This window comes from Hyposmocoma kahamanoa, unplaced genomic scaffold, assembly GCF_003589595.1.
Source record: "Hyposmocoma kahamanoa isolate Upper Pololo Valley unplaced genomic scaffold, ASM358959v1 87, whole genome shotgun sequence".
NCBI classification, from domain to species: Eukaryota; Metazoa; Arthropoda; class Insecta; order Lepidoptera; family Cosmopterigidae; genus Hyposmocoma; species Hyposmocoma kahamanoa.
The window spans coordinates 10872269-10886988 of record NW_020654422.1 but is presented as its reverse complement, the minus strand read 5'-3'; the positions used below and the strand labels follow the sequence as shown (position 1 = coordinate 10886988).

Genomic DNA, 14720 nt, shown 5'->3' with positions numbered 1-14720 from the left:
TTGTGTCATTTAAGTACATAGGGCGCACTATAATTTTCCGGAACTTACATAAACAATATTTAAAAGTAATTACACCATTCGAAAATGGAACTCTTTGGCTGTAGAATACAGTTTGTTTCATCTGAATGTCACTTGTTTTTACATTGTGGCGTCATTTTAGTAATTGGTTGTCTACATCACCATGGATTTCACTCGTGAAAATTTTCGTAGTATGATTTTGCTACGAGTTTAAGTGTAATTCAACAGCTCAGCGGAGCTTCGCTCGGCTTCAAACTGCGGCGATGAAGCACCATGCAAGATGACTATTTATAGCCGGTTTGCAGAATTCATACGCGTGAATCTCAGTGACGAAATTCGTTATGGTCGCCCGTCCACTGCTGTGAACAACAAAAACATCGATGCTGTGCGCCGTATGATCAAAACAGATAGGCATGTGACATATCATGAGATTCGAGCATCTTTAGGCATAGGCATGAATCAAATACAATCAATACTACACAAACATTTGGCTGTGCTCTCGGTGGATCCCACACAATTTAACTGAGGCTCAAAAAACGGATCGCGTCTCTTGGTGCAATGCCATGCTCACCAGATTCAACAAAGGGGCGTCAAATTTAGTGTGGGATATAGTAACAGGTGACGAAACATGGATTTATAGTTACGATCCCAAAACAAAGCAGCAATCGAGTGTATGGGTCTTTCGAGATGAGCCGAAACCAACCAAAGCGGCGCGCGTGTAAAGTGCCTCTAAGCGGATGATTGCTTCTTTTTTAATAAAACTGGACACGTGGCTGCTGTTGCTTTGGAGAATCGCTGTACCGTGAATAGTGATTGGTACACGACCATTTGTTTGTCGAAAGTTATTGGCAAACTCCGTAAAAATAACCGTAAACGCCGTATCATCTTGCACCACGATAATGCAAGTTCTCACACGGCCAGACAGACAAATGAATTTTTGAAGGTGAACAACGTTGACCTTATGACCCATCCCGCGTACAGTCCCGACCTGGCACCTTGTGACTTTTATTTATTTCCAAAAATTAAGAATCAGACCACACGGTCAACGATTTTCATCACCTGAAGAGGCTGTCGAAGAGTATGAAAAATATATTTCAGAGATTGTCACGGAGGAGTGGCATAAATGTTTACAAAATTGGTTCATTCTTGTGCATTAACGCTAACGGAGAATACTTTGAGAAACAATAAATTAATTTCTGATCATTTATAGTATTTTTTTTCTTATTCATTCTGGAAAATTATAGTGCGCCCTACGTATAGATAATATTTGGACAGAAAATATTTAACAGTGCTATAATGTGACAAAGCATAATTTAGAGTTTCTTACACAGTTCAATAGATAGATATAGAGAGTAGGGATGCCGCAGACGTTAGATGTCGTCATCATCTGCATATTTTTAAATATCTATTTCCACATGCGACATCCGAATCAAACAATGCAGAAATTTTACAGATGTGAATGTTTTGCAGGTTACGAAAAGATCATCAACGATCGACATAGCGCCGAGTACTAGTGCTAACTAGGGGATCGAGAATTCGGCAGCGTGTAGTGCAGGCAATGACCTGTTTGTCTTCTAAGCAAAATAATTGAATTTACATTGTCTTGTGAACAATGGGAATAATTTTGGTCATACTTTATTACGAGCAATGGGATTACCACAGACCAAGTTACCGTGCCAGAATCATAAGAAGACAGCGACGTGAGTGGAACGCCCCGTATATAGTTATTATTCACATTTGGCACACAAACCGATGTCATCGACCTTAGGGCTCATATGAATAATGCACAGGAACGTAGGTGATGAGGAAACCCAGGTTGAGGTGTGGTGATCTGTTGGCTAATCAAATCTATAATAAATTTGATACATATAAGTGGCTACAAGACATCGATAGATTTTAAATGAAAGATCTAATATTGTATTCATAAACAAGGAATCGGACATAGCGCGTACCACAGTCTCTTTAAACGTCGATGTATGTATGTTATAAATAACAATAGTAATTTTCAAGGAATTGTCCAATAAAAATTACAACGATTTTACGTAGTAGGTATTTTGTATCTACTCAAATGACAGCCAGGTAAAACCTTAGGGAAATTGCGCAAGTCTAACCGCAGGTATATGGGAAACCCTACTTCGACTTGTTGAACCTGATCTAACACCAAACTAGCGACAAATGTTTACAACCACAATTTGGTTTAATAGGTGGGGGAATTTCCCTTATTAGTTCATTGAAGAAAAAGTTGATCGGCTGTCATACTACACGACTATATTAAAGAAACAATATGAGCAATTGGGTTAACAGGAAGCTTATCCTGGACACTCTCGAAATAAGTGTTCTATCTCACAGACATCTCAACCTCGCGTTGGTGTTTAAAATAAGTTAATATGCAGTTACATATCCCGTCTGCGTTAGGTACGCACGCATACGAAATTGAGAAGGTTTAGCTAGTTTTTATGCCACACGATTTTAAAGATATTCAATACAACACCAAGTCATCAATATGACAGTGAGACAATAGCCAAAAATATGAACTATTGTTAACAAGTACTTGTGGAGTGTCAATATGAACAGTTTCGCGGCATTCACGCTGGTTGGGGAGTCCGCGACCTTAGCGGAATACAAAGAGGAGCGGCTCCTTATGCAGGCGACACGGCGCGCACAGGCGCGGTCAGCGACTCCTAGTACCTCGTCCCTCACCTCCTGTTCCCCGGTTTGTGCGTCCAGTCCACGTGCACAAGAGCACCCAGTGCTATGAACGAAACAGGGTAATATAGCAAATGTACTGGAACTATTCGCTACTGTGCTCTACGTTGAAACGAGCGCTATTTACATCGTCAAAAACATATTCAGTATATTCTTATTAGTATATACCTTTTTTTTATAAAATCACATGACGGGACGAACAAGTCGTGCGCCTGATGGTAAGCCACACGCCTGTCCATAACAGTTGCAGTGCCACTCCGAGCTTTGCAGCACAAAAATCTGAGGGGCACTGCCACTGCGCCCGTCACCCTGAAACATAAGTCGACAAGTCCCATGTGCCTGTAATTTCACCAGCACCTGTAACACTGCACAACAAAACATCATATTAAACAAAAAGTATTTCTTGAATAAAGAAAAATGTGAAATGTTGTTTCGTACACTTGTCTTCTTCTGTCTTTAGACGATGTCAATCATGTGAGATATAACATTCCAATTGGTATTCTAATTTTGAACTGCAAACTTACTTTTCATAAGTTATTTATTTACCTCACTTCTTTCGCATTTGCTACGACATGATTACCAAATTGCCCATAGTGTTCTCTGCATCTACATTTGTATGTACAAAATTCTATGATTCCAGAATTCTGTGTTTTATCCACAAAATATAAGTAAGGTAGTAGTACCTTACCGCGGAAAATTCTTGTGAAAAAGTAATAAAAATGGAGTTTTTACAATGATTTTGCAATGAAAAAATAGAGTCGGGTATAAATATTACTACATATTTATATTTTATTCCCCAATAAAATTTATCTAACTTTAAATAATATAATTATTAACACAAAGATCGAACACGCAGAAAAAATTCCTTCGATCCGGTCAGATTCGAACCGACGTCTTCTTGCATACCGTGGCAGACGCTATACCAACTAAGCCACGGAACGAACCAACGGACCTCACGAATTTTTCTATGTGCTTGCGTCGTGTCTTTGTATTTGGTTATTCAACGACTTTTTAGTCGTAGCGCCATCTATGAGAAATCTATGAAAGATTTACCACCCAGTTAGTACCTTTACAGCTACCAGTCCTGGCGAGAGATGTCGCTATTCACTGTACTAATTAAATTTTTATTGAATTGTTAGTCAATTATTTTTTGTGAAATTACTCCACTAGTTTGTTATAATTATTAATACAAAGATCGAACACTCAGAAAAATATCCTTCGATCCGGTCGGATTCGAATTGAACGGAACGAACCAACGATTCATAGATTTCTCATAGGTGGCGCTACGACTAAAAAGTCGTTGAAAAACCAAATACAAAGACACGACGCAAGCACATAGAAAATTCGTGAGGTCCGTTGGTTCGTTCCGTGGCTTAGTTGGTAGGTATAGCGTCTGGCACGGTATGCAAGAAGACATCGGTTCGAATCCGACCGGATCGAAGGAATTTTTTCTGAGTGTTCGATCTTTGTATTAATAATTATAACAAACTAGTGGAGTAATTTCACAAAAAATAATTGAATATCAATTCAATAAAAATTTAATTTAAATAATATAATTCAAATACCTATATTAATAATTGACATTTATCCTTTTCGTGTTAATTAATACCTACTTACCAAAAAATCTAAAATAGGTACTTCAGTGATCACTTTAGGGCAAATAGGAAGAGTCATACATAGGGTTGGGTTGGCTAGACCCCGCGTTGGGTAACTGCGGGGGCACAGCATAGCCTGATGTAACCACCGCCGCCGCCGCCACAGCAACCTTTCCGTTGACGCAACCCGCTCCTACACTGCAAACATAAAATAGTGTCAGTTGGTCCCACGTTATTGTTACATTACATAATTTCACTTAAGAATTAACTTGAACTAACAAGCTTACTTTCCTTAACTATGTATTATAGCCGTTTTCTTATAAGGACATACGTAATATCAGGTATTTATCTTCCCAGGCGTGATCTTCTACAACGTCATCATTACTATACTTACATCTGCTTAGGTATTTAGGAGCAAAACGCGTAAAGTACCGATCGGTTTGCACAGTGGACAAGCTGTGTTTACCAACATATTCTAAGATTTATATGCATCCTAAAGGCTAAAAAAGAACAGGCACCCGGATCTGAAATTCCTATTTATGATGCTTAAAGCACATCGACTCCTTTTGCTATTCATGTAATGCGCGGCGCATGTCATTATTTAAAAACAAAACACACTCGTTGACATAATCGCACCACCTTATTGGGCAGAAATACATTGTTTTGTGTGTTCCTCGAACAATGAAGTTAACAGTAAAGCTGTTTCTTATTCCGCTCTCGGATACGGACACGCAGGGACTGTTAGCACTTACTATACTTGTAATATACTACCCACCACACCTTAAGCCCTGTTTTATCCTGCTAACATTCATAGCATTTGAATAACACAGTGAGGTCGATTACTTCCTTCACTCCAAGAGGTCCCTGAGACGATGGTTTGTGGAAGTCGTACATTCCGCGCATTGTTATTCCAAAAGGATATCGAAACGGACGAGTTGGCATGCGGATGGTTAGGCTTTTGTTTAAAGTTTTTAACAGTCAAATTTATATGTATATTTATACCTACTTACACAAATTTCGGTGTTATAACATTTTAGCAAGCAACAAACTACTACTAATTACCTAATTATTTAACTACAGATGTAGTGAAATAACTAACTACGTCCTTGTTGTTTGTGGCTATATACTTATAAACACAAACAACAAGGACGTTAATTAGTTCTTCATCTACTTCTTAATAATTACTTCTACCTTAGTGTCCTAAAAAAGGTCTATAAAAAGCACTCTTAGATTCGAATGTGACGTTTCTAGGAAGAGCCATCGTTAGCATCTTCCGCATTTCCACCAGCTTTATTAATCAGTAAACGTCTGAAGGCGTATAAAAGTGCGACATTTATAAACTCGCCCTATAAAACACATAAATCTAGAGCAAATTAATAGTCCGGTCCTGCCGAACATCTCACAAACGAATTTCAAAGACTTATAGTTTTCAATGGTCCCATAAACTCAGATGTTTATAGGTTATTGTCCTTTCACCACATTTTTTTCTGCGATTTGCCTTTCCCTACAAAAAAAAAATAAAGTGCTTTTTGTGATGGTTTATTATTTCATTAGTGATAATTGTTTGGCTATAATTTCACAACAGTGTGACTCAATTAACCATATTTATATATTTAATTCTTTGAGTTAGCTTTCTTTTTCTACCTATTATTTATAACGTGTGGGAAAATTTGATATTCGTAACAAAATAAACCAGTAGGTACCACCAGTTACCATTCACGTCAAAGAATTAAACGAAAATAAGATTTGCAAGTAATTGTAACACGAGAGAGATAAAAACCGTAAAACGTTTGTGTTAACACAACTTTTGCTTGTCATTACAACACATAGTACGTATCACGTTAAACAACTGTCCTCCTTTTTTTTATAAATGATACGACAATTTCATACAAGTACGAAATCTACTATTTTTGCTATCAAACAATCAAAACAGAACTCGAGATTCTTTATCCAACAACAAACGGCTGCCGAATGTCGAACTTTTGTCACAAAAGCTTTTATGATTCGCCGACGGCGAGCGAAAAAAGTTTTACGCTTATGACACAACATTGCTGTGAGAGACCACTTTTTACGCTATTTTATTTTTTGTATGTACGATTGTACATTTTTCTTCATAAAATCAATAATCGGATTACATCTGATATCTTTTATCATTTCTTAAGTTCCTTATTACATTTTCTCACTAAGGATCAATGATATTATACTTGCAGGGATAGTAAAAAGTAAATTTCCCAGGGAGAATCTGTGGTGGCAGATACGTACATTGTATACAAAAATGACGATATGGGTACTTAGTTTTTGGATAATATTATCAGATTGACAAATCCAAAATCTTACGAAACTTATATTTATAAATACATACATATTATCACACCTACCTGTCTCCTACCGGGGTAGGAAAACAAAAACTTTTACATTACAAATGACAATGATTCAGCTTTGTTATTGTAATGTGCGTAATCAGCACCTATAGGTACGCAAATCCTTCTAAACTAAATCCACCAAATCTCAACAAAGTACAATCAGTAAATTGTGAACAGGCACAAGAAGAATAGGCAAAGAAATGTATACAACATGTGTGATATCTTGTCCGTATGATGCATGGGTTTACATGCTCTAATGTAAAAATAATTATAACTATTTAATTCCTCAAAGGTTTGCTTATCCGCTTTCGCTGTGTTCGTTACCGCGATCAACGATAAACTGCATAATATGGAGGTTCCTCGTCAAAACCAATCATATGAGCAAAAACACAAGGTAGCTGCAGTACACTGTTGAGAAGTTCCTCTTATTTGTCTGACATTTTCATCATCTGATGAGCTCTAGGTCACCATAACATTTTATTTTAGTTGAAACGACGTACATCTATGTACCAAGTTTTATTGGAATCGGTAAACGGAAAGGGAGTAAAATTCAATAAATCGGATTCATGCCACAATTGTCATCCTTAAAGGTGGAATTTTTCCTTCAAACTTGAATATGACCACTATTGAAGATCATCGAAATTAATTCACAAATGTCGGTGTAAATACGTATAAGTTGAAGTAAGGACCCCTCCTTTTTTAAAGTCGGTTAATAAATAATTTGTCTTAATTCTTTGTCGTAAAATTGTGTTTTACATCAGTTAAAAACAACTTGTATAGGTTTTCCACATTTTGTTCTTAAGGCCAAGAAGCGACCTGTTGTTAAGTTTATACTCAAGACGCGGTCCTTACAAAAATATCGATCCAAATTACAAAGTGCAAATACAAATACTTACAAATAATTTTTTGTTCTTTTCCACCTTAATAATTGATCACCAGAGATCATTCAGTTCATATGCGGCGGACGACAGGTGCCTAAATTAGAATTAGAATTAGATGGCCAATCGAAAACTTTTGACATTTCAAATCGGAACAATAGTTGATTTAACTCACAAATTAGAAAGATATAGTAGGAATCAGGTTCATCTTCTCACTCAGAAACCGATCTGATTTCGAGGCTTTGAATCAAAATCAGCCCGCAGATATCCACCTGCGGATCCCAATGATACAATATTATGATGTTGTAGGTAATAGTATGACGGTGGTGTATTGTAGTGGATGCTCGGAGGGTTGTCGGAGAAGTGAAACGGACGGTGACTAGCTCGCAATTAACAATCCTCCGGGCATCCGCTACAGTGATGTCCCCGGCGTGATTTTGAAGCAAAAATGGAGAATGAAGACAAACCCACCGAACCCTTTCCTTTCTTTCCTGTCAAAATCTTCTTTCATTCTGTGTACATTCTTTACTCTTCCCCCTGTTCTCTTTCCCCGGGGACTGATATCAAATAGTCACGACCCGGGAAAGGGGACAACTTTTAACAAGTAATGTGTTTTAGTTTATAACAAAGAACTTTATGTAACAGCTTAAATATTTAATAAAAAAATTATAAAAAAAAAACAAAAAACCCACCAAACCCACATTCGACATGGCTGCAATCTCAATCCAGTCCAGAATATTAACCTTTTTGGCATGAGCATCTGCTACAGCATGATGGATATCTTCGGTGTTTTGTAGCAAGGGGGACATTTCGTAGATTTTTTCAGGGAGCAAGTTTTAAGTTTTATCGACCATTTTAAAATATTTGGATAATGCAGCTTGATTTAGATTGCCTCTCCCGATCGGAAACTGCGTCTTTTTCGAGTCGAGACGTATAATATAGTATATTATAGAAATTATTACGATATAGAAATTAAACTACATTATTTCTACATAAGCTGCAAGTGAGGCCGTAATAAGTCCTACTATACATATCTTTCTAATTTGTCTAATTAGCCATACTCCACTGGAAAGTGATAAAATAAATTCCATCTAAGCCATTGACTTACAAATAAATCGCCGACGGGTCTAATACAAAAACCACGAAAAAATGTCTCACGTCAATCTATTTAAACGTAGTGACATGTAAAGGAATATGAAAGAGCTAAAACGTTGAATTTAAATTGTAATGTCATCGCAGTACTGTCTAATTTTGTATATAAATAACGCTCTGTATACGATTTTAACGCCCTATAAGTTCGGACACTTTTTAGCGCGGACCCATCGTCCATATAATTGTAAGGCAATGATCTAAGCCATCATACTTACTTGCTGCTGCTATCTCTTTTCCGCTCATCGACTTCGTCATAATACCAATAATATCATCACTGCTGTTTATACCGTGAAACGGAATGCTAACCAGAATACTTATGACGACTGTCTAATGTTGGGTAATTTTTCGAAAATGGAAAATTCTCCGAAAAATTTGAAAAATTTTAAAAATTGGAAAAATGTAATTTCGAATGTGAACCTTCGCCTTTCACGTTAAACGCTTAGAATAATAACGCATAGAAACCTAGCCCGCACACGCTAAGTGAGGCAAGTTAAAGGCTTCCCAACGGGCTCCCAGGAGCGCGCGGGCTGTTAGTGCTCAAGGTCAAATTGCACCGCGAACAGCTCCAAAATTTTTTGCTAAAAATGACGAAATGTGCGGTAAATGGGTGTAAAAATAGAACAGACAAACATAAAATAGACACTAACATCACATTCCACAAGTAAGTAATGCGTTTCAACTCATATTTTTATGTAATTATTCACTAAAACAGAAAAATAATTTCGCGGCAACAAGATACGAAAGTGTTGCAAAGTAACGAATTTTTTTTCTCCCCATTTTGCTATTCTGTATCAAAATAATTATATTACGTAAATTTTAGTGGTGCCTGTAATTTCGATTTATTTGCGCATCTTGAACTAATATTTACTTGAATAAACATTAAATGTTTTCGTTAACTCCTGTAAGTGATTGGGACACTTCATTATTTTATAATACTTTTAACGGCTCTGCGTTCATGCTTTATTGAATAATTATTTATTTTAATTTTATTTGAATTGGAGCACATATTGCAACAAATTTACAGTATATATTTGTTTCTACTATAGTGTTGGCACCACCAGTACAACTTTGATAGCTTATTATATGTCTTTCTTTTCGTAACTCAAGCGAAATATTTTATATTGAAATATTTTATTTTCTTAAAAGGGGAGCATTCTTAGGGGTTTTTTAATCTATTTTAACAGTTATTTTCTTTAATGTTTGCTTATGGCATTTTCGGTTTTAGGTTTCGAATATGGCACTTATTTCTAAATCGATTTCCTACTCACCAGGAGACACCATATCAGCAAAGTGGCCAACTGCAAGGTCATACCAGGTGAGAGTCTCACTGCGCAACACCGTCTTCTTGTCATGGATCTCTGCGTAAAGCCGGCCGACAAGCCCGCTGAGCGCTGCCGACGCCAAATCAGATGGTGGCGGCTTGATAGTACCACGTCCCAGGAGTTCATCTCAGCGATCGGCGATAAATGCGCCGACACTGAAGGTGATCTAGTCCAGAACCACTGGGACATTCAGGCTGCCATATCTGAGGCGGCGAAAGCGGTGCTGGGCTTGTCCAAGGGTGGTCGCAAATGTGACAAAGAAACTTGGTGGTGGAACGACACAGTTCAGAGGGAGGTGAGGGTGAAGAAAGCCCTCTTCAAAACGTGGCAAGCGTCCGAATCTTCTGAAGACCGCGACGCATATAGGGATGCCAAACGTGCCGCTAAGAAAGCTGTAGCCAGAGCCAGACGGGACCACTTGCAGCCGTTGTATGACAAGTTGGAATCGTCTGAGGGGCAGAAGCTTATCTTTAAGCTGGCACGTTCGAGGGTCTTAGCGGCACAAGATATTTCCAAGTGTCGCTGCATTAAAGACCCTCATGGCAACCTTATATGCGAGGTCGACGCGGTGAAGGAGAGATGGCGCTCATATTTCCACGAGCTGCTGAATCAGCAGCACAGAGAGGTGCAGCCACCGGTCCTCCCTCCGAATCAGGGACTAGTGCGACCGGTAACGCCTGAGGAAGTCCACTTAGCTCTTCGTCGCATGAAGAATCGGAAAGCTGTCGGAGCCGATGGGGTTCCCATCGAGGCCTGGAAGGCAATGGGTCCCCGTGGTGTGGGCATCCTTACCGGCCTCTTTAATCGCGTGCTCCTCACCGGTAAAATCCCTAACCAGTGGAGACTGAGTATTATCACTCCAGTCTTCAAAGGGAAGGGATCGGTGCAGGAGTGTGGCGATTATCGGGGCATAAAGGTCATGTCCCACACCATGAAGCTCTTCGAGCGTATAATAGACTCTCGGATCCGACAGGAGAGTGCTGTCTCGGAGGGTCAATATGGGTTTCGGCCTGGTCTTGGGACCATGGATCCTGTTTTTGCCCTAAGGGTCATCATGGAGAAATACAGATTGAAGAATACGCCTCTGCATTTCATGTTTCTTGACATGCAGAAGGCCTTCGACTGTATCCCCCGTGTAATGATCTGGTGGGCACTGAGATCCAAAGGGGTACCAGAAGCTTATATTGACATCATCCGAGACATGTACCGCGTTTCCGAATCCATGGTTAGGACTGCTGTTGGTGACACTAAACCCTTCCCTGTCACAGTCGGAGTTCACCAGGGCTCAGTTCTCAGTCCCTATCTGTTCAGCGTGATATTAGACGAGGTCTCAAGCTCCATCCGAGACACGCATGAGCAACCCCCGTGGATGCTTATGTACGCTGACGATATCGCGCTGGCGGATGCGGATAGAGGGAGACTGGTACGACGAGTGAATGTGTGGAAGGAGTCGCTTGAGAACGGCGGTTTGAGACTAAATGTGGCGAAGACTGAGTACATGGTCTGCAACGCTACAGATCCCCTACCCGTACGCATAGGCGAAGACGCGGTCGAGCCTACGGGCCAGTTTAAATACTTGGGATCTGTACTTAGCGCGTCCGGAGACATCGACTGCGACGTCAGAGCCCGAATCGCAGCCGCTTGGGCAAAGTGGCGTGAGGTGACTGGTGTAATTTGTGACCCCAAGATGCCGGTTAAGCTGAAAGGACAGGTCTATAAATCCATCATTAGGCCTGTCCTTTTATATGGCAGTGAAACGTGGCCCGTACTTGAGCGTCATAAGCAGGAGCTGCGTGTCACGGAAATGAAGATGCTGCGCTGGATGTGTGGAGTTTCACGGAAAGACCGTGTCAGAAACTCCCGCATCCGCGGCAGCCTTCATGTCCGTGACATTGCAGATAAACTGCAAGAAAGCCGCCTACGTTGGTACGGCCACATCTTACGGAAACCGGCTTGCTACGTGGGAAACAAATGTCTGGCTATGCCACCTCCGCCGGGCCCCGGTAGAAGGGGCAGACCCAAGAAGTGCTGGCTTGACGTCGCCAAGGGTGATATGCGTGCCAATGGTCTCACCACTAAGGATGCCGAAGACCGTGCAAAGTGGAGGAGAAAGAGTAGGAAAGCGGACCCCGGGCTCCGCAGCAACCCTGCTGAGGACGCAACCGGGACAACGCTAAGATGAGAGAGAGAGACTTATTTCTAAATCCAAGATGGCGGGCGCGATTTTTCGAGTAATGGCAAGTTGGGTTTTCGAGATGTTTGGGAATGTTCAATACAAATATGGCACTCATTTCTAAATCCAAGATGGCAAACACGACAGTTCAAACAAAAGCAATATTCGTAATGAGCACCCCCAAATACCTCGAAAACGATACCCAACTTGCCATTATTTGAAAAATCGTGCCCGCCATCTTGGATTTACAAATAGTGCCGTATTTACATTGAGCATCCCCAAATACCTCGAAAATGATACCCACATAGCATTTTTTTGAAAAAATCGTGCCCGCCATCTTGGATTTAGAAATGAGTGCCATATTCGTAATGAGCACCCCCCAAGTACCTCGAAAATGATACCCATATTGCATTTATTTGAAAACTCGTGTCCGCCATCTTGGATTTAGAAATGAGTGCCATGTTCGTAATGAGCATCCCCAAATACCTCGAAAAGGATACCTATATAGCATATTTTGAAAAATCGTGTCCGCCATCTTGGATTTACAAATAAGTGCTATATTCGTTTTTCATCGACAAAACCGAGCATATCTGTAGGCACCTGATCGACATTGTCGATCGACAGTAGCGATCGACTAAATCGAGCACATCTATAGGCACCTGATCGACAATGTCGGGCAAATCTGTAGGCACCTTTAACTTAATGATGAGTTAAGCAAGATACAATTTCCCCACTTTTGAGGGAAATGTTATTCCATGGCATCATTATTTGTATATTTGTGTGCGTGCCGACGAGCGTAGTTACAAGTTGCTTACGCCTACATGAATTTGGTTTTTGCCTCACTTGTGACAGTTCGTTTGATATGAAACTATCATTCTATGCGTTATTATTCTAAGGTTAAACGTTTAAAAATATATTTTGGAGTTTTATTTAGCGTCATTATAAAATAAACTTGTATAGCCATACTCAATATATTTAGTGTCTTTATATGGTACATAAGGTCTTAAAATTAAAATAATGTTACACATAATGAGCCCTGTCTTAGGGATAACAACAAGAGCAGCGGCAGGCCGAGGATTAGTTTAGTCACTTTAATTGTTCACTATCAATATATGTATAATAAAAGTATGTCACTCAGAAAATTCCGATTAAATTAAATTACAATAATATAAATATATTATACAACATAATTCAAGATTTATTTATTGTGTATAAATTTAAATTTATTACATTATATTTTGTCATTAAAGTATTCACTTAAATTGTAAAAACATTTATTAAATAGGTATAATTTCAATTTATAAGAAAGAGTGAATATTTTTCTCGTTCTTAATGATTGGCAGGAGACCGTTGAATATCTTTACCGGCATTGAGTGGTGTAACTATAGCTGAGATTGTGGCAGAAGCAATCTATTGCGTGATCTAAAAGTATGTCCTTGTGGCAGGTCGTCAAGATTGGTGTAGAAGTCAGGGTGCTGTTTTATAAATTTCGGACAAATCTCGAGAATATAAATGGAAACTAAAGTTAAGATTTTAAATTGTTTGAAATACGGTTTGCAGCTCTCAGTAGGTACTCTTTATATGAGCGAGAATACGGATGCACTTTTTTTAATTATAAATACTTCTCGTGCATTCACACTATTTCCCCAAAGGAATATACATAAAATAATAAAAGCCACAATATAGAAAAATAAGATTTAAATCGATTTCACAACAGCGAAAAAACTTTAACAACCACACCACCCACCACCACACCTCTTGTTGGCTCCATCGTTTTTGTTCAGTAACTTCAACTTTTGACAGGTGTCAATGTCAAATGTGGAAAAATAAAGGAAAAGTACCCGGAAAAAAAATTTTTTAATGGTCAATTTAAAAAAAAATTATTATTCCGTATAAAAAAAAATGTCTCCTGTATTTTTCCTTATTTGACGTTGACATCTTTCAAAAGTTGATGTTACTGAACGAAAACGACGACGTCAATATAGGTTGTTTTTCACTGTTGTCCATTATTTTTATAAATCTCGTTACCTATGTTGAAAGTATGTCGTATAAACCATTACATAAGAAAGACGAGAGAGACGACGTAAATAATTACAGATCGATATGTGTACTGCCTATTGTATCAAACATTTTCGATTTGATATTGAAAAGAAAAATGACATCATTTTTAGAAGTTAAGAATAAATTGCTAGACTGCCAATATGACTTTAAAACAGGAAGATCCACAGAAACTGCGATCAGAAAAATCGTGTACTTCATACTAGAACACCTAGATAGAGCCCAAAAGTGTAGTAGTATCTTTGTGATTTGTCAAAGGCTTTCGACTGCCTACGACATGACATTTTTATAAAACAACTCAACTAAAATTAACTCAACAATAATGTCTGCAAAAGATCATTGAATGTCTGTTTAAAATGAAAAGCAGTATGGCGAAGTTCCTTCAAAGTATGTACGTATGTATACCTTATGCTGCGGTAAAGGAACTAGAAGTATGTAACGTTTCACATCTAAAT

General features: G+C 38.8%; 1 protein-coding gene across 6 annotated transcripts in view; it reads left to right on the top strand.

Annotated features, from left to right (window-relative positions):
* LOC113235454 (gamma-tubulin complex component 2-like) overlaps positions 1 to 14720 on the top strand; it is a 129449-nt gene that overhangs the window by 59725 nt on the left and 55004 nt on the right. For 3 of the 6 annotated variants that reach the window (XM_026471146.1, XM_026471143.1, XM_026471145.1), the window contains exon 1: positions 2593 to 2786. The exons of 1 other annotated variant lie outside the window; for it this stretch is intronic. In XM_026471146.1, coding sequence (XP_026326931.1) covers positions 2773 to 2786 — 14 coding nt within the window. In that variant the 5' untranslated portion in view covers positions 2593 to 2772. Of the gene's footprint in view, positions 1 to 2592; positions 2787 to 14720 lie in introns of those variants that run through there. 2 more of the 6 variants (XM_026471144.1, XM_026471142.1) reach the window with 2 other exon arrangements.